We start from the raw sequence: 20,528 nt of genomic DNA on the forward strand, positions 1-20,528 counted from the left end.
AAAAATGTAAAATTAGTATTAAAATCCAATGTCATCACATGGCTTCCTGGAAAATTCCCATTTTAGAGGTGGATTTGTTTGCAGCACTAGTGCGACACTTGTTGATTTGAGTAATGAAAATGCGTCACATACAAGGCAGTGGGAGAGAAGGACACAAAAGCTCCCTTTACATGAACAACCACGACTGACAGGCGGAGTAAAAATCACTGATCACTTGTTTTCAGGGCAGCTTTGTTGGGACTTTTTGGGGTTCAGACAACCTAGGGGAAAATAAATTGATTCAGACACACTAGCCCGCTGAAACAGCAGCCCCAGCAGCAGCAGCCCTCCCATAATTAGACAACACACTGAACAACACTGTCAAAAACGGTTTAAGGAACATGGCAACACCGAGGACTCAAAACTCCCAATGCCCAAATCGCAAACTCCAAAAAACAAAATCTCAGAAACCCCAGGTCAAGTTCATGAAAATAGAGTTTCATTAAATAAGCATGACTTGTTTGGACAGGTTGCCGGGAGCACAAGACTTCTGGAACAGTGTCCTTTGGTCAGACGAGACCAAAGTGGAGATGTTTGGCTATTAATGCACAGCGCCACGTCTGGTAAAAACCAAACAGCATGTCAGCACAAGCACCTCACTCTAACAGTCAAGCACGGCAGTGGAGGGATGATGATTTAGGCTTTTCTTTTTAAAGACACGGGGCCTGAACATCTCCTCTGTATGCCAGGATGGCACAGAAAACTCTTTGGCCCTCCTGACTTCAGTCATCTTGAAAAAAACCTTACAAACCATTTTAATCCAGGAAGTCACACTTTAAGCACCATCTTTGCTATTGTGGAATTGTTTGAGTGCCATGTAACATTAGCATAGGGGAGGTGGGCGGAGATCAGTATTCAGCAACTTTTATCAACTGCCTGAAGGTCTTTTCCCCAAAGCTGATGCCCAAAGCATTAACCAAAGAGCTCGCTTCACATTTAGAGTCTAACACTGCTCAACATGTTTACCTCCCTCACTATTTTTTTCTACTTTTGGTTCTGTTTGATGCCACTAAGTGCAATATTCTTTATAAGGCCATCTCAGGCTCGCTGTGTTGGCTATGAATACAGAAATCCTGCCCACCTACTGCTCAAATCTGCTGTTTGCAGAACCCACTTAAAAGTCAAAAAATGGGAACAACTTTTTTAAGCTGAGGGGCAGCAGCATGGCCTAATTTCAGATAAATGTGAATTATTTTGATGTAAAGCTATTTTTTTGAGTCCAAGAATAAAAACATGGGACTGGAAACAACTCCTGTTTAAACTTAGATAAGTCTAAGTCTGCTGGGGAGCAGTGGACTTGGATAATTAGACCAGGGTCCATCCTTAGACTCCAAATACAAAAAAAAGAACTGGAGTAAAAACCACTAATGCATCTTTCCAAAATAACTCAAGGCTATTCAGCAGCACAAAGGGGCCCAGTGTAAAGACTAAATATAACTAAAGTCATGCACTTAAATATCCTAAATTCCCACCAAATAAACTGAAAGTCAGTCATTTTTCCATCCTTTGAGTTCAGCGGTGACAACAGAAGTCTGCAAACACCAACATTAAAGCGCGTTAGGTAAAACGTGGCTGCAGCTCGCAGTGGTGGAGGAGCTGAAGGCCTCCCGAGTTACGCCAAGCGACTGGATATGGCTTCCACAGACATAGCTCGCATACCACTCAGGTCTCTGGCAGGGACCAACTCAACCACAGTTGTGTAACATGTAACTTTAGCTCATGTAGAAGACTCAGCTGGGACTATAATTTAGCAGAGGGACTTCTCCACAATTTAAAAAGACAATGAAAATGTGTCCACAGCAGCAGTAAGCAGCATCCTCCATCAGTGTCTACCAACCAAAACACAAGAAGGATCTCGATGTGATCCACGTGAGGATATTTTCTCAAGTATCATTTTGCCCTTTAAGACAAATAAAGTGAATGGAGATCCTTGTTTTCACAGCTTTTTTGGGTTACATACAGCATTTCACAGTTTTTGGCAAATGGATAACTGCCTCGACTGCTTCCCCATCTGTGTGTTCAGGGTTAGATCAATACACACTGTTAAATGTTAGATAATCATTTCCTGTTCTTAAACTGGGGTCGGGAGGTCAGGTTTTGGGGCTACAAATTCCAGTCAAAGAAATTTACATTTAAAGATATGACGAAGACCATCTTCAATCTTAAAAAAACCCAAAACAACAACAACAACAACAACATTGGGTTGTTCATGATTGAATTAAAAAAAATTATGTCAGAAAAAAAAAAAAAAAAAAGAGCTTAATCTATTTGTGGTTCTGTGAGGTAGAAGCTGACCTTTGTTTGCTGGCGAGTTCCTGAAGGCCTCGTAGAATTTGGAAAGGTAGAGGACCATCAGCAGCTTATCGGGTTGAGAATCTGCAGCCATTTCTTTTCCTGTCGTCACCGGTTGGATGCCAAACTCTCGCTCAGCCACATCAAACGCCAGCTGATTGTTCCCCGCCACGTCCTCCTCATTCAGAGAGTCATAATCACTGAAATGCAAAAGGAGATGAAGGTGAGGTTAGGAGATGTGTGTACACGCTCAGGAGGTTTCTTCATACATATTCCATATACTGAAAACAATAATCTGTTAAGTCTGCTGGTCAATAAAGGGTTATGGTGCACTGCATGTGATGAGATGGCTTGTTTCACTGGTGAAAGTTAGAGGCATGGAAAAAAAAAAAAAAAAACACCAACTGTGCGAACATGTCAACATCTCTGCACGTGGAAATTGATGGTATGTGTGGAATCAACAGCTAAGCGCTAAGACAGCCATGCAGGTGACGCGTGTCACCATTTTCAAAGCGCTGATGTCATTAAAACATCACTGTGACAGTTTACACGCAAACGAAAGAGCCAATAAAACAGTTTTTCATATGTGAGCAAGAAATCAAACAAATCAGTGGTTCTGGATCAAGAAGCTGCCGGTGACTTTGCATGCAACTTAAAAGCTGAGCATTGTACAAGAAAAATCTATTAAACTGTAACTGAGGAGAGAGCTGAAGAGACATGGCTCTGAAAGGTTTCTTTTATTGTTTTTGAAATTTGCTCGATGTCTCTCAGCAATCACATGACTCAATTACTAAACTATTCTAAACCAAACCTTGCTGAAGCTGTTGACAGAGCATGAGTATGAGAAGCAAAAATCATTGCCTGAAATATCATGAGCATTAGTGCAAGTGTTTCCTGTTAGCTTGCTGTGGTTCTTCTTACATGAGCTCAGGCTTCTGCCGATGGATGAGAGCACAGAGGGCCAGGCCATTCCTCCAGGAAGACGTGAGGTTGGTGACATCGACTCCCTTGTACCCATGAGTCTGCCTCTGACACCAGTTCAGCAGGCGGCCAGGATGGACCTCAGACTCTACAGAGAGAATCAGTCTGTCAGTACGATGCATGCAGCATCACAGGAAGGGGCATTTTCGTGATCACCATTACTTCCTCAAGGCTGGAAATTTTCCTCAGACGGTGTTGACACAATGACACGTTAATAAATACGGTTTGGTTTGAACTTGCTAAACCTGAACGACCTCCCAGGCCTGAAGCAGAACAACACTGGCAGCAGAGCAGATATTCAGGCCAGAGCACTTTGATCCGCAACACTCAAACACGGACGTGCTTAAATCATGGCCGTAAACTCAAGACAGTTAGCAACACAAACAAGAGAAGGAATTAGAGTGTCTAACGGGTCCCGGTACTCTTTCTGCAAAAACACTGTAGGTAGTGGGACTGGGAGCAGTGGGGTATCAATGCAATCCCCTGCTTCTGAGAAAACACCAGTGTCCCCTTCAGTGCATGATTTTAAACAAACTTATGAAATAGCACAGCCTTAATGAGAATTATTTACAATTTCACATGATAAAAAGCATGTGATACAAATATGTCATGTCATACGTCGTGCATTTTCCTTCCTAGCACACATAACAAGACAAGCCCACGCAGCGAGAGCTGCTTGTCAGCCTCAGATGACAATTTAAAAGAAAACAAAAATGCAGGAAAACGGTTCCTGCTAAAGGCGGAAACGGACCGGTTTCAACAAACACACCGTCGAGTACAGTCAGGTCATGAATCCTTCATATGATGATAAGATAACAACAACCAGAGCTCCATTCTTGGAGCACTAGTTAGTTAAACTCCACATGACAGGAAGAGCATGGAAATCATTTATTGCGCAGCTGCTGAAGAGCTGAGCTTGATTTAGCTGTTAAACTAAAGTGTTCAGCAGTTTTTATGGGAAAAACACTACCCTTGGCTACTTTTGGGCTTGACTTATGCTGTGTCACTACTATTGCTATATAATATGCTGCTGGCACTCTGTGGCGACAGATTTACAGAAGCTCACTGCTCTTAATTTTGTTGCGGCCTGCAGCACGGCTTTTATTTATTATAGATTCAATTCATTTTTTCCTACATTCTCAAAAGTATTACAAATTTCCTTTGAAATGTCCCAATATAATTTTGAGGCTCTATTGCAATGCCCTAATCCTAATTAGTATAATATTCCCAGGATAATCACGGCTCTTTGCCACTGCATTTTTTCTCCAGTTAATCCTGCGCTCCAATACTGCTATCACCGTCTCAGAGTGCATGTTTATGGGGGCAGGAGACATGAGCACTATTAAAATTGTTAATATTTACTTGTTTTTTTTATTTACTTTTTTTTTTTTTTTTTTACAAATGCAATGTTTGATTTCCTTTGCCTCCCAAATTTTAGAACAGATACTTCCATAGTGCCTCTGAAAAGTACGACTACATGCAACAAAACCTACATAACCAAAAGTACTAATATTACTAAATTGAGCAAATTTAAATGCTAAGCCCTACACTGTATGCGTCTGCTCTTCCAGATCATATCAGGTCAGCTCATGCCCGAAAGAGGCCTCATGTTGGACCCTCGTGCAGGTGTAATGTTATCCACCTGTATTGTCTGCAATGAGGCGTGTCGAGCCTGTGACTGAGATGGAGCTAAAGTTTCCCCTCAGGAGGGCTGAGCAAGCATTCAGTATGATGTCAGCGGCTTTCCTTCTGTGAACCAATCTGAGGAATTTATTCAGACTCTTTTTTGGGCTATTAGATGACATTGTCAACTGGTCCCGAGATGTTTTGGAAACCTCGTATGAGCTTCTCAATTTGATGTTTCAAAGAAAGCTTTCATGCAGTGTTAATGAGGCTGCAGATGCATCAGTCTTACTGATGACTCAGAATGATCAGATTACTATTAAAAGAAGACTGGGAGCTTTTACAGACTAATTAAGTCCCACCTGAGCAGTTGGCAGCAATCCTTTATGCCGCTACATATTAGGCACATCTACAATCTGCTCTTTGTTATAGCTCCATGAACAAAGTAGATTGGCTGGGACTGTAATCTCCAATTTGTGACTATTAAAGACTCTCACACAGCAGAAAATGAAGCTATTCGACATGCTGCGTCTGTCCAGAAACATCAAATGAGTGCAAAGGTCCAAGATCATCAGCTGTCTTTTTCTGTAATGCACTATAATGTTGAGGTTCTTTGATGCTACCATTGGTTACAACTTGACACGATTATAATTAAATCCATTATCCATGTTTGATGGCTGGAGTGCACTTTGTAGCTTGGAGGAACATCTACCTTTCCTGGACAGGTTGACTGATCGATGTGCCGGTCCTCCTCTTTCTATCTGACCTGGTCCCTGATGGCCATCAATGAACAGGTGACGCACCTGGAAGTACAAAAATCAGGAGATGCGAGAGGAGACCTAATGAAATATAGGTTCTAGGGATGTGCAGATAGTTGACAGCCTACAGTTTCTCAAATTTGTATATTTTTCTTTAAATGTTACATTGGTACATGGCATTTGAACTGCAATATATATGATACTGGCCACAACCACCAGGAAGGTTTCTGTTGCAACAAAATGTACTTGGCACCCTTTCATTTCCACATTCACTGGAAAGATTACAGGATTATGTCGCACAAAAAACATTCAGAACATCCCTGTTGAGTTTTCAGAGTCTGCAGGCTTCCAGTGTCACGAGAACCAATAGTTGGAGAGACGTTTTCTCATTTCCTGTTTTGATCTTTTGAATCTGATTGGCTGTGATTTTCGTCTTCATAGCCATTGGACAAACAAAAGACAAATCCAGGAATATTTATGTGACGACTGGTCTGAAGATGTTGATGGCTTTGTTAATGCAATGAAACAGCCACATAAGTTTGCTTATTTGATCAATATAAGGATGTCAGATTCCACCTTTCGGGATTTCACCAGACAGGCACGTTTATGAGACCTGGACATCAAATGAAATTCAAAGAAAACAAAAGCAGAAGAAGAACTTTGTCCCCAACTTCTTGCCTCTTAAAGAATCTCAACATTACAGTCTCCTGCAGGAAAGCAGTCCCCATATTTTCATATTCAGAATCGGAAGCAGATGAGTTATGCATAGCAATTACTCCTTGATGACCCCTCTCAGCTGCACCATGATGCTCAATCTTCAGGATTTGTTATGGCAAATGCGATATATTTGTTTCAAGTGAGCATATTAAGTTTCCCCAGTGCCCTTATTTGCAGAGCTGAATATTATAAATGTAAAGCTACAAACGCAGCTCTCACTGGGGGTGTAGTTGGTTGGCGTCAAAACACCAGCAGCAGCAGAGATTGGATCTCTCAGTGCAGAATTTGTAGAGAATTTCTTCAGAACAAGTTTGAGCTCGTTGTCGATGCCTCGTGGAGAAGAACTGAAACATCTAAATCTCTTCAAACACAGGTTTGCTTTATGTGATATCTACCATATTAATGTGGAAATGATCCCCTAACATTCTAGTTTATAATGAGGTAGAGAAGTAGAGATTTTAATCCAGTATTTCTGTTAATTATAGAAGGCAACTTCTTTCCTTCTTTCTTTACGGGTACACTGTTGACTCACCTGATGTGGGCGCACACAGCTGGTGTTTAGGTTGGGGTAGCGGGTAGCAGGGTCAATGGAGTACTGTTCAAAGTTTTTACTGATGTTCTCTGGGGTGGTCTGGGGTAGAAGACGGTAAATGCTCTCCCTGGAGTAGAAAGAAAGAGATTTAACTATCAGACTTAAGATAGAACAGTTTTTAAAAGGGACCCAAACTTAAAAAGTGCATTCATGTGGAAACAAACCACCTCAGGCATTATTAGAAGACATAATCCCATTTGAAAGTACTGTACATCCTATAATCCAAGAAAACATCAATACAATATGAAGCCAAAGATTACCAAAATTAATTCAAAGAAACTGATCCCATGAATCCATGAACATGCTCACACACCTCTCAGCCAGGATCTCCAGTGGGCTCTTTCCTTTTGCCCAGCCCTTCACCATCCATGCAGTGTCAAAGGCAGCCAAAAAACCCCGAGCGCAACCCGTACCCATCGGCCAGAACGGCTGTAAACAGAAAGCATGACACACACAAGCTGAGCCTGGGACACAATAAGAGCAGTGTTGGACAACTTTCACAACACTGATAAATAAATACATAAGTACATTTTATTCTAGGCACCTCTCAAAAACACTCAAGATCACATTAGAAGACTTAAAAATATAAATATCATAAAGTCAATAAGTAAATAAAAGATTCAATAAAACAGTTAATAAAACAAGTCAATAAAACAAGTTTACAATACAAAGTCATTACGACTAGAGTGGCAGGTGGAAAACGATCAGACTGAGTGTGGGAGTTTAACGATGGTGTTTGGAGATGGGATCTGAAAGCAGAGAGTCGGTGTTATGGATGTCTGGTTGGGAGGGAGTTCCACAGGTGATGGACGGACCAAGTGAAGGCTGTAGAGCCCATTCATGGTGGATGCCACAATGAAATGGAGAAACACATCCAAAAGTTCAGGGAGGCACTTCAGAGTAAGGTTAGAGACTGCCTTGAAAGCTGGGAGCAGAATTTTGAAATCAATACAATATTTAACCAGAAGCCAGTGAAGCTGCTGAAGGACAAGCATGACGTGGTTAATGGACGAGCTGGTGATGGTGCGAGCAGCAACAGGAACAGCTAAAATTTATGGATGAATAGGTGGAGGACGGCAGTTGGGTGAGATGGATGGAAGCGATTAATGTTACGAAGATCAAAGTATGATGTGAGGTTGGAAGGACAGTGTGCCGTCAAGGATGACACGCAGACTCTTAACCTGAGTGGAGGGAGAAACCGAGCGACTGTCAATGAAAAGGGAATGCTACAACTTCTCATACCTCGAGCAAACTATCTCCCACCAGTGCAACCAGCAGCTGGTGTCCGTGTTTCTCCCTGATCAAGGCAGCGTTTTCTGAGGCGTACATGCAGGTGAAGTCAAACATGGCTACATCCGGCTGTCCGTAGTGGTTGATGGCGTAGTCCAGGGATGGCAGCTGGTAGTTGGTGCCAAAATCAGCTGCTTCACGAGCATATGAGAGCAACGCTTCCTGATTGACGTTGTCAGGACTCAGCAGTCGTTCAGTTTCCATGTAATCCTGCATTAAGAAGAAAGGAGACAGTTCATTTTAAGCCCACGGCTGTATTGACAGTTGCTTCTTCACCATATTTAAAAAGTTACAGTGTTATCCCATCATTTTTAATCAAAGCAGCAAGGCTGATGGTCAACAAAGAAACATTAACCGGGATAATTCAGAAATGTGTTTTATATTTCTGATGTAAAAAATTGGCTCAACACAAAGACACTGTGTGTGTTTGCTGAGTCAGCGAGTCAGTGATGAGCGCTCTGAAGTTTGTGCCACGTGAGCAGACTATGATGCAGCTGACGCAGGGAGGCATCGCTCAGCACTGACGGGCAATGTAAGACGAGCGGGAGACAACTGAGAGCGCAGGGTTTCAACACGCATCTCTACCTATATTACTCCCACTGTGGGGGAAAACAATCTGCTTTCTTTTACACTGTGGGGACCTCATCGTCATCATAAATGATCTTAACAGAAATAATTACATTTTTTAAAAGAAACAGTTGTAACAGGTTCAGGGAGAGTTTCCAGGATCTTAAGAGAAATCCGTGTAATGGCCTTGAACTGGTGATAAAGGTATGTGTGAGAGGCGAGAGAAAGAAAATTAATAAATAGCCCTCATACGTATGCCAATCCATCCCCAATACTCTAATACTCTCCTGCATGTGTGTGTATTTTCAGATAATTGGTTTGGCAGACATTACCGGGTGGTCAGACTGAGGGTCACATGGAGCCTTTCCAATATGATCCAGTCGATGTCCTAATGCAATTGTAATAACTGCATTTATACCATCTAATCTCTTTAATGGTGTGTGTGTGTGTGTGTGTGTGTGTGTGTGTGTGTGTGTGTGTGTGTGTGTGTGTGTGTGTGTGTGTGTGTGTGTGTGTGTGTGTGTGTGTGTGTGTGTGTGTGTGCGCGCGTGCGTGCGTGTGTGCGAGAGAGAGCGCATGAGCATTTAATTAGAACCCTATTCATCAGCCTCCTCTATGCCGACCCGTCACTCACTGGTCTGGCGAGCACGCACGCATTCCTGTTTGGGAACTGCCTTTGAATCCTGGAACCAGGGTTAACCACAGAGGGAGGGTGTGAACTGACTGTAACCCATTGCAGTCTGGAAGAGTCGAATCTATGTTTGTGTGTCTGATTAAATCAGAGTCAGCTGAGTAAACTTACATTAATGATGACCCCTTTGTCCAGCAGGCTCTGCTTTTTTGCAGTCATGACAAAGTAGTGGGTGTTGTCTTTGTAGTAAACTATGTTCTCCAAGTCGATTCCTGCAAACATGAACATATTTACTTAACAGAGGACGTTTAGCACAGGAAGGAGCAGCATTTCGAGTGGGAGAAGCTGTCATTTCCCATTGCAACATTCTTTCCTGACTCACCCGTCTCCTCTTTGAGTTCCAGAAAGAACTTTTGGTTAAAGATGAAGGCCACGCCACTTATTTCTTCTACTTTGGCCTCTGCTGTTGTGTTCCTATTGACAAAGTTAGCCGTTATAGCAATGGCCAGCTTCCCACGAAACTCCTTGCGCCTGAAACCTGCAGAGGTGGGGGAGGAAAACAAACCAAAAAAACCATTCAAATAATTTATTATTTCCTGAAGTTGGGAAATCAATACAAAAGTATTGAAAATACAGTCCACACAAGCTTCACTTTGTTTGTTCCAATAGTGGGAAAACAGAGTAAGCCTGCTCCTGATGAGCTCAGTGATCTGGATGTTTTTTTAAGGCAAAGGGTGAATTAAAAATGTAACTAGGTAAGAGTCCATTTAGTGCTTTACACGTGAGAAGAATGATTTTAAAAGTTATTCAAAGAGAATGCAGTGATTTTTTTACTGAGTAATGCGTTCCACCTTTTTGATGTTTGTTAGATTTCTGACTGCAGAATTATGAATGAGCTGTAGTTTGATGCTTTACAAAGACCTGTAAAGACTGCAGATGTGATCATTTGAATACTCTGCAAGTATTTTCTGCATCTGCTTCAGACTGAAATCCTTTTTTCCAATATTTTCCCAGTGGTACGAGCACGGTGGGGCAGTGGTTAGCACTGCTGCCTCACAGAAAGAAGGTCCTGGGTTTGAATCTAGGCTGGATTTACAAGAGATACCTTTTTGTGCAGAGTCTCCAGGTACTCTGGCTTCCTCCCCAAATACATGCATGGGGTTAAAATAATTGGTGTCTCAAGTGGTCATAGGTGTTAATGTGAGTGTCTCTCTGTGCCAGCCCTGTGATAGATTGAGGATCTGTCCAGGGTGTACCCTGCGTCTTGGCCTATGACAGCTGGGATAGGCTCCAGCACCTCTAATGTAAGGTTGATAGCAGGCCGACTTTGTAATTTTCTTTACAAGTACATTAATTCATACATTAATTCAAGATGTGTGGCTGGAAGATTTGGGCATCACATTTTCTAGATAGGCTGTTTTCTTTGGGGGTGAAAACAACCACTCATTTGTTTAATGCACTTTTTGTTTAAGTGTAGGGGAGCTGCAATCATGTGGTGACACTGATGTGTAGAGTTGTGTGTCATCTGCATACTTTTGACAATAAATATTATAATACTCTGAATGAGAGGGAGCATGTAGATGTTATTCCCACCATACAGCTAATGTACTCTCCAAAATCCAAAGTATTTATCACACTGGCTCCAAGTGTGCATCCCATCCTTTGTCCACAAAGGCGATCCATCTGCATCTAAAGGTCAAAGGTCACTCTTTCGAGGATGTCAATGTTCACATTTTGGACAGAGAAGACAGATTGTTTGAAAGAGGAGTGAAAGAAGCCATTTATGTCCACTGTGAGCGACCATCTTTGAACAGAGGCGGTGGCTTATGACACCAACTGTCTGCCATCTATAATCCAGTTTTGAGATCCCTTCCCAGACGCCTTAACGCCCACTCACATCCTGGGCCATCTGACCTCACTCCCATAGGGCTTAAATCTGGGACTCTCCACCATTTGACCCTAGAACTGAAGAAGCTTCTCGGATGAGAGGTGAAACGTCTTCAAGCAACTTAAAGAAGTCCAGACGCTTTTCTTTCCAAGCTCCTTAGACTCTTTGCCATCCTTATGGATATGTGGAATTACTCCAAGTCTGAAGAAAATCCCTCCAGGGCCTAACCATTTGGGAATTGAGTATTTTTTGTGTTTTTAAGACAGAAGCTGCAATTCTTAAGTTATCTAATTTGCACAAACATCCCCCCCCCCACCCCCCCAGTCGACCATTATAATCCAATTTAGAATATTCCTTGGAGGAAAGTCCCGGAGCAACATGCAGCTAAAAGAGTTTCTCTGCAGTCATGGAGACACCGAACCTTGAGGAGGATGATGCTTACCCATTAGTCATCTTTATGGGAACGTAAACATGTTCATAACACATATATGCCACACACACTTACACATGAGCACAAAATAAACACTGCAACTCATACACTTTGACAAAGCCAACAAAGCTCTCCAACAGTTCATGAACCAGAACACCCCTCCGACCCCATATGCACCATTAAGCCTCCAGCTGAAACTATGTCAACAGGAAATGCTTTACCAAGTGGCCGAAAGCAGCTTTGCGCCACCTCACCTCATTTTCACAAAAAACAAACAAACAGAGCCTTGACTCCTGAAATGTAGATCCATAAAGTATGAATCCCACATCAGCATTTGACCCACAGCACCACTCGCATCTGTAACCTATATTCTTTTCTCACCATCTAATGTGCTTCTGCGTCCGTCAGCTCCAATCACCACGTCAAATTCAAAGTCCGAGACAGGATGGCCAGAGGGTCGGATCTCCGCCCGCCAACCATGACCTGAGGAAGAACACAAGAAACCATATATGACATTCAAGGACAGTGCAAGAAAACACAAGCAGGACAGCAGGATGGCACGCTCACGTGCTGATTTTAAAGAAAAAAACAAAACAAAACAGTCAGAGCAGATGAGGTTGGATCTCAACTACCCTCTCAGTGTCACATAGTTGTGTCATGTTCCTTGGAGTGTTAGAGTGAGAAAGTTTCTGGACATGCTGTGTGGGACATGCTATTTTAAGACATTTAGAAAACCCAGCACAGAGTTCAACTAAAATTTAACAGCACACTCAGTTTATCTTTATTCTCCACACAGTTTGTTAGAAATACTCCATATATACTTCAAATGTGTGATCATTTTAAAATGCACTGTGTGTAGGGAACTTTCCTTATATAGCCGAGATATGCAGGCGAGTCCCAGCATGTCACTGCCACTCACTCACTTTAACATACAGATAATACCACAAACACACACCCACAGACACACTTGTCTTTTTGCATTTGTGAGGATACTTACTGACTTTGGAACTGAAAATGGCTTCATAGTAGAGCAATGTACTGACTCACTCACTGGTGTAATCCTGAATTTGTTCATGAGGATATACTCACTGACATCCGTCTGCTCCTCTGGTGGCTCCAGCAGTTTGATGAACTCAACATTGACGTGAATCTCGACACCAAGGATCAAGCTCACTTTTAGCAGCATCAGTTGAAGCTGGCGGATACCTGAAGCGCACAAAGAGACATGTAAAAGAACTATATGTACTGGTAAAACAGCAATTATACATTTCATACACAGACTGGAATGAGATATTTAGTAGTTATTAACACACATCAATTAAATCTCCAGAATAAAACTGGGAAATTTAAATAAAGCCCACGTCCTCCATGATTATAAAAAAGGGTATTCTTCTAACCAAGCAGCACCTTACAGGGATAAATAGAAATTATGCAAACAGAGAAGTGCCAAAAATGACCCGAGCCCATTCCAGGGTGGATTTTAAAGTTAGAATATCCTACTTTACCCGTCTGTAATCGGTGCTCTAAAGCCTCCATAACAACGCTATGGTGGGTGAATTTTCAACAACTAACCCTTAAACTTTAGGAAGGCTTAAAAACAGGTGGCTTTTACTTTACTGTCATTTAGCACTAATTAACAGTAAAGTGTGTCTCTCCAATGCACTTTGCTGTCGAAGATGGCAAGCATTATGCAACAACTCAGTAGTTTTAAACCAAAAACGGTTTAAAAAACCCAAAATCTGGGTGTTGATGAGCAGGGGAACAAATATAACTAAGTTTAATATATACAGACCTTTGGTATGGAATTTGGTTTACTGATGCCATCGTGCTGATGTTTATTTTGCTGAAATTGGACTCAGATGAGTTTTTAATGTTATTTATTCATGAAATAAATAGTTTGGGGTTTGAACCTTTTTATCCTTCTTACGTAGGCCATGTCACATAAGTCTAAGAACCACTGACATAACAAAGGTAATCACAAGGATTATAAAAACTGAGCTTTGCTGCTGCTGCGACTGAATGAATCCAAAGCAACAAAGACAAGGACACTGTACATGTGTGGACCTGTCACATCTGCAGGGCTCGCAAAATCGCTAGCCCGACGTCCCGGGGCTAGCGATTTTTCCAGTCGGGCTACCAAAATCTCTCAGCCCTGCCCGTCGGGCTATCATAGGAAGGGAAAATATATGTCAGTGCTTTTGCATTCTTTCGAAAATGTAGCTGAGTAATTATGTCATTGGCATCGATGAGCCTCTGCCATTATGTGACATATTGAAATCGCGTTTGAATTTGTGCTTGTTTTTTGCTTTTACTTTCACTTTGCGATCGCGCGAACGGTGTGTAGAGAGCGGCAGCACTGATTGGTGAGTGACGATTAATTGCGCACCAGTTCCTCTGACATCGTCTTATCACTCATTAGCTTACTATTCAAACGTGACAAGTGAAATCTCCCACAGCAAGCTTAAACACGTGAGAGGTTGATTGCGCAGAGAATCGCTGACCGTTATGTAAGTACGTGTGTAAAAGCAGCAGGATTTACGTCGGTATTTTAGTTCTGCTGAGCCAAATAAGACAGGTCAGGGTGAAGAAGGGGCAGCCAAATAAAAGCCTACCACAAAACGGAAAAGTTATGACAAATCAGACAATGAGGCAAAAAGAAAGCTCAGCTTTTTTGGTTTCATGGACAAAAGAATTTATGTGGCTGGAATATGACGAGCTAAATAACATGATGTTCTGCCGGGTGTGTCGTGAGTTTCATTTCATTTGAGTCGACAAGCGCCTTTGTAACTGGGACCAGTAATTTTAAGAAAGACCATGAGAAATGCAAGAAATGCATTATTGCCCAGTCTGCATTATCTTTCCCAGAACAAACAGCAATTGCAAAAAACATACTAAAAATAAACCAAGCACAAGCAGAAGTCCTGAAAAATCTTTCAAAAGCGTTCTATGTTGCAAAGAGTGAACTACCATTGTCAAAATTTAGCAGTCTTTGCAAACTTCAAAAAGCAAATGGCCTCGATCTTGGTTCCACTCACCCCTTACCCGTGACTTCAGTGGAAATTTCAGATTCAGGATCTGACACAGACTGATTCATGTTCTACACAGTTCTTACAATTTCATATAAATTTCTGTTCAATTAGAACCAAGTATTTGAGTTGATGACTGTGATTTTTATACAGTTGTTGTGATTTGTATTTTAACAACTTTCTGATTAATTTTTGTTTCCGTTGCAATATTATACTTTAATGTATAATATTGTAAAGGAAACAAAACATTAAAAAATTGCTCTCTTTTTTATTCGGGCTACTTAAATTTATTTTGGGCTACCAAAAACTGAAGAGTGCCTGGCGAAGGGCTACCAGAGATTTTGAAATTTTGCGAGCCTTGATCTGGCATAACAGAGTACTGCAAGCAAACAGACCATAAAACAGACTGACAACAGTAGATACTTGCAGAGACATGGCAACAGAATGAGTCAAAATTTAAATCAACATAAGCATGATTTTTAAGTTTTTAGAATAATATAATGTGAGTTGTTTGTACACGTTTCCACTTGTGCTCCAGAATGAATTAAAGTGAATGGACGTTCAGGAAGACAAGCAGTGGGTGGGTGTGACGGAGGAGGATGCTAGGGGTATGATGAGATGGAGGCAGATGATCTGCTGTAGCAGCTGGAAGAAGATTCCTCCTGGACTGAGAATCTGAGGTGCCAAAGCATTTACACTATACTTTACATGCATTAGCAAAGAATGCCCGTACAGTACAGATGAGAAGAAAAAATAAGTGATGAGAGTCAGTAGACCTCATCGTTAAAATGAGATACATGACAGTTACTAAAGCCGGACAGCAACAAGTGCAAATGGAAGTGTGCTACTGGCAAACTGCGGCAAACTGCAGCAAATCAGGCTGCAGGAAAAACAATCCTCCTCTCACATGACACAGAGTCACACGTCCACTTCTGTGACGCTGGCTTTGGTTTTGTGGCCAGACAACATCACATTTACTGCACAGTAGTGATTTATCACACACAGTGCACTTACTCAGAGGCATTTACATGTTCTGGCTTCACAGTACTTTGCATGTTTTCTCTGTTAAAGCACTACTGCCGTGCCACTCTGAGGACTTTACAGCCCATTTTATTTTTACAAATGTGCTTCAAACGCATCACATGCAAGAAATCATAAAGATACAGCTCCAAACAAAAATAAAAATAGAAGTAAAGTTAGATTAGAATTTGAAAAATCAGATTAGAATGAATACATAAAAAAAAAAAAATCAAATCAATATTAGAAATTTTTCAGAGTGATTAAATGTTCTATAATTTAGAACTTTTGCCAGACTAGTTTTATAATCTGACACCTTTTCAGATGGCATAAGAAATTAGCATTTAGTTAAGACTAAGGGGTAAGAACCCTGGGGATCCACTAATGTCTGTGTGTGTGTGCCCCGCCCCCTACACACAGAGTGGAGAAAGCAGCAACCCCTCTAGGCGAAAGGATGGTACCAACTTTGAGCCAAAAGATGAGCCCAACATCAAAGTTGGCACTGCACTTCCTCAGATCTCCAGGAATACACTCACAAAAACCACATTAAGAGTTAAAAGATGTACAATTTCCCAAATTATTATTATTATAACTTAATAAAATGGCAGACCAGCAGAGCAACTGAATTTTAATTCAATTTTTTTATGTCTCAAATGAGATTGTTTCATGACTATATTATCAAGATACTATGGGATTCATGGGATATGTTTTGTTTCCTATTACAGCCAATAAAGCTTTAGACTGTGTGAGCATGATAAATAACTTTAAAAACAGATGAATTATTCACTCATAAATTGGAGCCATTTGAAAGGAATTAGGACGAGTTCCTTCCTAGAGCTAAAAATCAAAGAATGTGTGTCACGGTTTAACTTTCAGTCAACTTCAACAAGTCTGCTGTGTCAATTTTTGGCAGATTATTATCAAAGCTTAAAAAAAAAAAAAAAAAAAAAAAAAAGGAGACAAATGACGTGTGCACACTCACTGATGTGGTCGATGGAGCCAGCACAGAACTTTCCGTAGAACTTCTTGGCCCCGAGTCCCCTGAGGTCGTGAATGGTGTAGGGCCAGAGGTGGAGCACATTGTTCCTGGAGAAGGTGTCTCTTTTTTCAATCACCACCACCTTGCAGCCCAGCAGAGTCAGCTCGATGGCCGTCCGAAGGCCACACGGGCCGCCGCCGATGATCAAACACTGAATGGGAGAAGATTTCAGTTTTAAGATTCTGTACTGCAACACAGGAAAAACTCCAGCATGTCGTCTGCCTGTCTGCCACTGTGATTTTACTAGCTTGTTTAACACTATCTTATAAAACAATGGAATTCACATAGAGGTCTGAAGGCAAACGGCAACAGCCAGTAACTGAAATGTTTTCTTGCAACAAGTTACCCAACCCAATCAGGTCGTGAAGCACTCAACACACCTAAAATATCAGCATGTAAGCTTGAAAATATACTTTACTGAAAACTGAATTTCAACCCTTAATGCAACGGTGCCATGTACTTCGCTGGAGTGGGAAAGCATCATTCAAATGTCTTGCAGCAGCACAACGCCTATCTTTTTAATCACAGTCAGCGCTTCATTTCCAGATTGGCACGCAGCTATTTTACAGTTACACAGGAAATTACGTAGCCAAACACTTAGCACAGCAATTTGGATCATTTTTGTTAGAGTACATTTCTAACGGCTACCTTATTAAAAAGAAAAACCTATAGATTCACAGAACTAAGCGCTACAAAGTCCCAAACTGCTAAATCCTCTGCCCTCATTTTGAGCACAGATACAGTTTTAAAAGAGATCGCCCACCCAGCCTTAAGGCCCAACATTTTTCTCCTGGGGGAAAAAAAAGTCTGAAATAATAGTTTAGCTGTTATTTTTGGCCAACCCTCAACCCAACCCATCTGTGTTAATCTCCCCTCTGTGAGTCTCTGGCCTCATTTCCCTCCAGACTTCTTATCTTCTCCTTCAGATATGAGCTTTCCAAAGCTGCGTTAAACACTCTGCTAAGAATATCCATTCGTTTATGGCGAGACAAAACTCACGTGACAGAAAATACAGGAGTCAGGAGATAACTTATTGTATTACATGAAATGCATATGTGAACTTTCATAATGTTTTTGAGCAAATAATACTTAAAAACACAGGTTACAAATCTTTCTGCATGCAGCTCAGTAATCGATTTATATTAATTTTGCTCCTCAGAGTTTGGATCGTGTGTTTACTGCCGTTCCACAGCCTTCAACACTATCAGAACAATACCACTCAACATCACACAACCACTTCAGAACCTTCAGAGGTCAATCGTGCTTGGCCTTTCTTACCCTCGTGCCTTGGCAGGCCTTATTCTGGTTGTAGACCTTTTGCTGAGCTCTTTTGTCCAGTTTGGTCCAAAGGGCTTTGACTTTCCAGGAGCTGACTGCCGCCTTCAGTGAGTTATAGAAATTGCTGTGGTCCAGTGGATCCAGCTCCAACTGCCTGCAGAGGATGCTGAACGCCTGCAGAGTCCCTTTACAGGTAGATGCCTGGACAAAGTTCTCAAATAGCTGGCTGGCCTGAGCCGTACGCTCATCCTCTTTCTCACCCATCTGCCCAGCTGATGACCGGTGCGTCCAGTCTCCTTTAATCGTTTTCTTCCACCTTTGCTCCCCGCTTCTTTATCCTCTCCTTCCACACAGTCAACACGGGACTCCCAGCATTTGTGCCGTGTTTAGCTGAATAAAAGAAAACAGACTTTTAGAAACAGACTCGGGGAGAAGAGCAAGAAGTATATCTGTCAGCGAGGGAAGGGTGAGGTTATCATTTGGTGCAAAGTCAGCAAACTAAAGTTTTGTTTTGTTCCCAGGTTTAGCTGGATATTCTATATATATAGTTTTAATGTCCTGGTGATTTCTGAAATTAAAGTCAATTTACATAAAATTTCAAAATGAATGCACAAATAGCCGCCAAGAAAGACTTCAATATTTGTCAAAGGTGGCGGGATTACTTGCCCTGCTCCGTTCTGGTCATGTTTGCGACTGCAGTGACATCTTTCAAGTATTAATTTTGCATCGGTGTCTGTATTTCCTGCAAGGTCACGTTTCAAACGCAAGGACTCTGAAAATAAATTGCAGAGGTCAGCATGTTGCCTCATATAACCAGTGTTATGTCCTGCATTCTGTGTGAGGTATCCAGGGACTAGCACTGCTCTACCAATACGTCCCTGTACAGGCCTACACATCCACCTCCACCCAACGACAAGCCTGTGCAGTTCAAACAGTCATTAATAAGCTGCACATATTTTTTAGTACCCTCTGCAACAAAGATATTTGCCCTGCTCCAGCCCTACTGACTACCTGATAGGATTATGAGCCCATGTGCATTTGGAGGGTTCAGCTGAGCAGTCATGGGAGCAGCTCAAACCCTGTGGCTGCAAAAATACAGAGAAAACACTTTCACAGTTATAATTATGTGCCAGCAGCAACTCAGGGAGGCTCAAAATGTGGAAAAAGCAAAAGCTAAGGAAGAATACATCACTTCTTCTAAACTGTGCAAACTGATTCATGTTCATAACTAAGAGCTCATGAAGATGCAGACCAAATATCAAGATAGCAGCACTTCTCTGCTGAATATTTTTCCTGAGACAGTCCGTTTCATAAGAGATATTATAATTATAGTCTGCACATGTCAAGTCTGGACATCCACTGTCCCAAATCCATGAGTCTTTCTATTGTTGAAGTCAACAGTTGCATCATAAAAGCATTCATACCTGCACTATTTAATTCTTTAAGGATGGATTACGTGAATATTAACAACCTAATCCCAAAGTTTGAAGAACATTCATCCACCCTGTAAACGGCTTCTGAACTCATTTCTCACAACCTGACCAATTAATCACTACAAAATGTTCCCATTTTAAAAAGGACACACCCGCCTCCTCACTGTCGATATAAATGCAACATTGAAAGAAAGCAGTCTCTAAATTTGTCATGTACATGTTAGTTCCTGTGAAGCAAAGGCTGAGGTTTTAAACTGAGCGCTCAGTTTTCCAGTAGTTTTGTTTTTTTTTTAATTTCAGGAGTTCAAGAATTAAAATACGAAGCTTGAAAATAAGCTTAATGATATTTTCACTTTAATGTCTCAGTCATTAATACTGCACCTTTGTTTTTGATGTCACACTTTTTTTTTTAAATAAATGATTTATAAGTCTAATGTTCTCTGAGACAGGCTCATACCGTCTTTAGTTAACATGTACTTGCCTTCATTTTTGGTGACTGCAGTGCTTTGAGGGCCAAAAGTCGTCAAATGTCATTTTAACATCAACATTTGACAGTTAAATTCTACACTTCAGCTGATTTCCCTGCATACATAACACTTCCAAGCATGCACACCACATTCACTTCAGCTGTTTGACATTTCAAATGACAAGACATCTGACTGAGAAACCCTACTGCTGACTAGTGCGATCAGCAAAGCTGCAGAGCACCACGGGAACATCAGCATGAGTATAAATTCTGAAAACAGTATTAGCTACTTGCTTAAGATAAGTCATTGTCTCTACGTAGACGTAGATGAGCATAAATTACGCTTCCCTCATGTCCACAACTACATCCCTACTGTCAGGCATGTGGCCAGCACCAGTGGATGAAAGCATGAACAGGACCGACTCACAGGATGTAACAGTAAATGGTAAATGGACTGATTC

General features: G+C 41.5%; 1 protein-coding gene across 6 annotated transcripts in view; it reads right to left on the bottom strand.

The window, feature by feature from the left end:
* The window catches only part of mical2b (microtubule associated monooxygenase, calponin and LIM domain containing 2b), a 63,010-nt gene that overhangs the window by 24,025 nt on the left and 18,457 nt on the right, over positions 1–20,528 (bottom strand). For all 6 annotated transcript variants that reach the window (XR_005613777.1, XM_031738368.2, XM_039614813.1 and 3 more), the window contains exons 2-13: positions 18,169–18,558; positions 16,834–17,041; positions 12,898–13,014; positions 12,190–12,291; positions 9,873–10,028; positions 9,662–9,762; positions 8,245–8,502; positions 7,316–7,431; positions 6,943–7,069; positions 5,648–5,738; positions 3,253–3,400; positions 2,335–2,531 (exon numbers count right to left, since the gene is read on the bottom strand). Coding sequence is in view for 5 of the 6 variants with exons in the window: in XM_031738368.2 (XP_031594228.1) it covers positions 2,335–2,531; positions 3,253–3,400; positions 5,648–5,738; positions 6,943–7,069; positions 7,316–7,431; positions 8,245–8,502; positions 9,662–9,762; positions 9,873–10,028; positions 12,190–12,291; positions 12,898–13,014; positions 16,834–17,041; positions 18,169–18,432 (1,885 nt within the window). In the remaining variant the exon portion in view is untranslated. The remainder of the gene's footprint in view (positions 1–2,334; positions 2,532–3,252; positions 3,401–5,647; positions 5,739–6,942; positions 7,070–7,315; positions 7,432–8,244; positions 8,503–9,661; positions 9,763–9,872; positions 10,029–12,189; positions 12,292–12,897; positions 13,015–16,833; positions 17,042–18,168; positions 18,559–20,528) is intronic.

The sequence above is a fragment of the Oreochromis aureus genome, linkage group 7 (assembly GCF_013358895.1).
Source record: "Oreochromis aureus strain Israel breed Guangdong linkage group 7, ZZ_aureus, whole genome shotgun sequence".
NCBI classification, from domain to species: Eukaryota; Metazoa; Chordata; class Actinopteri; order Cichliformes; family Cichlidae; genus Oreochromis; species Oreochromis aureus.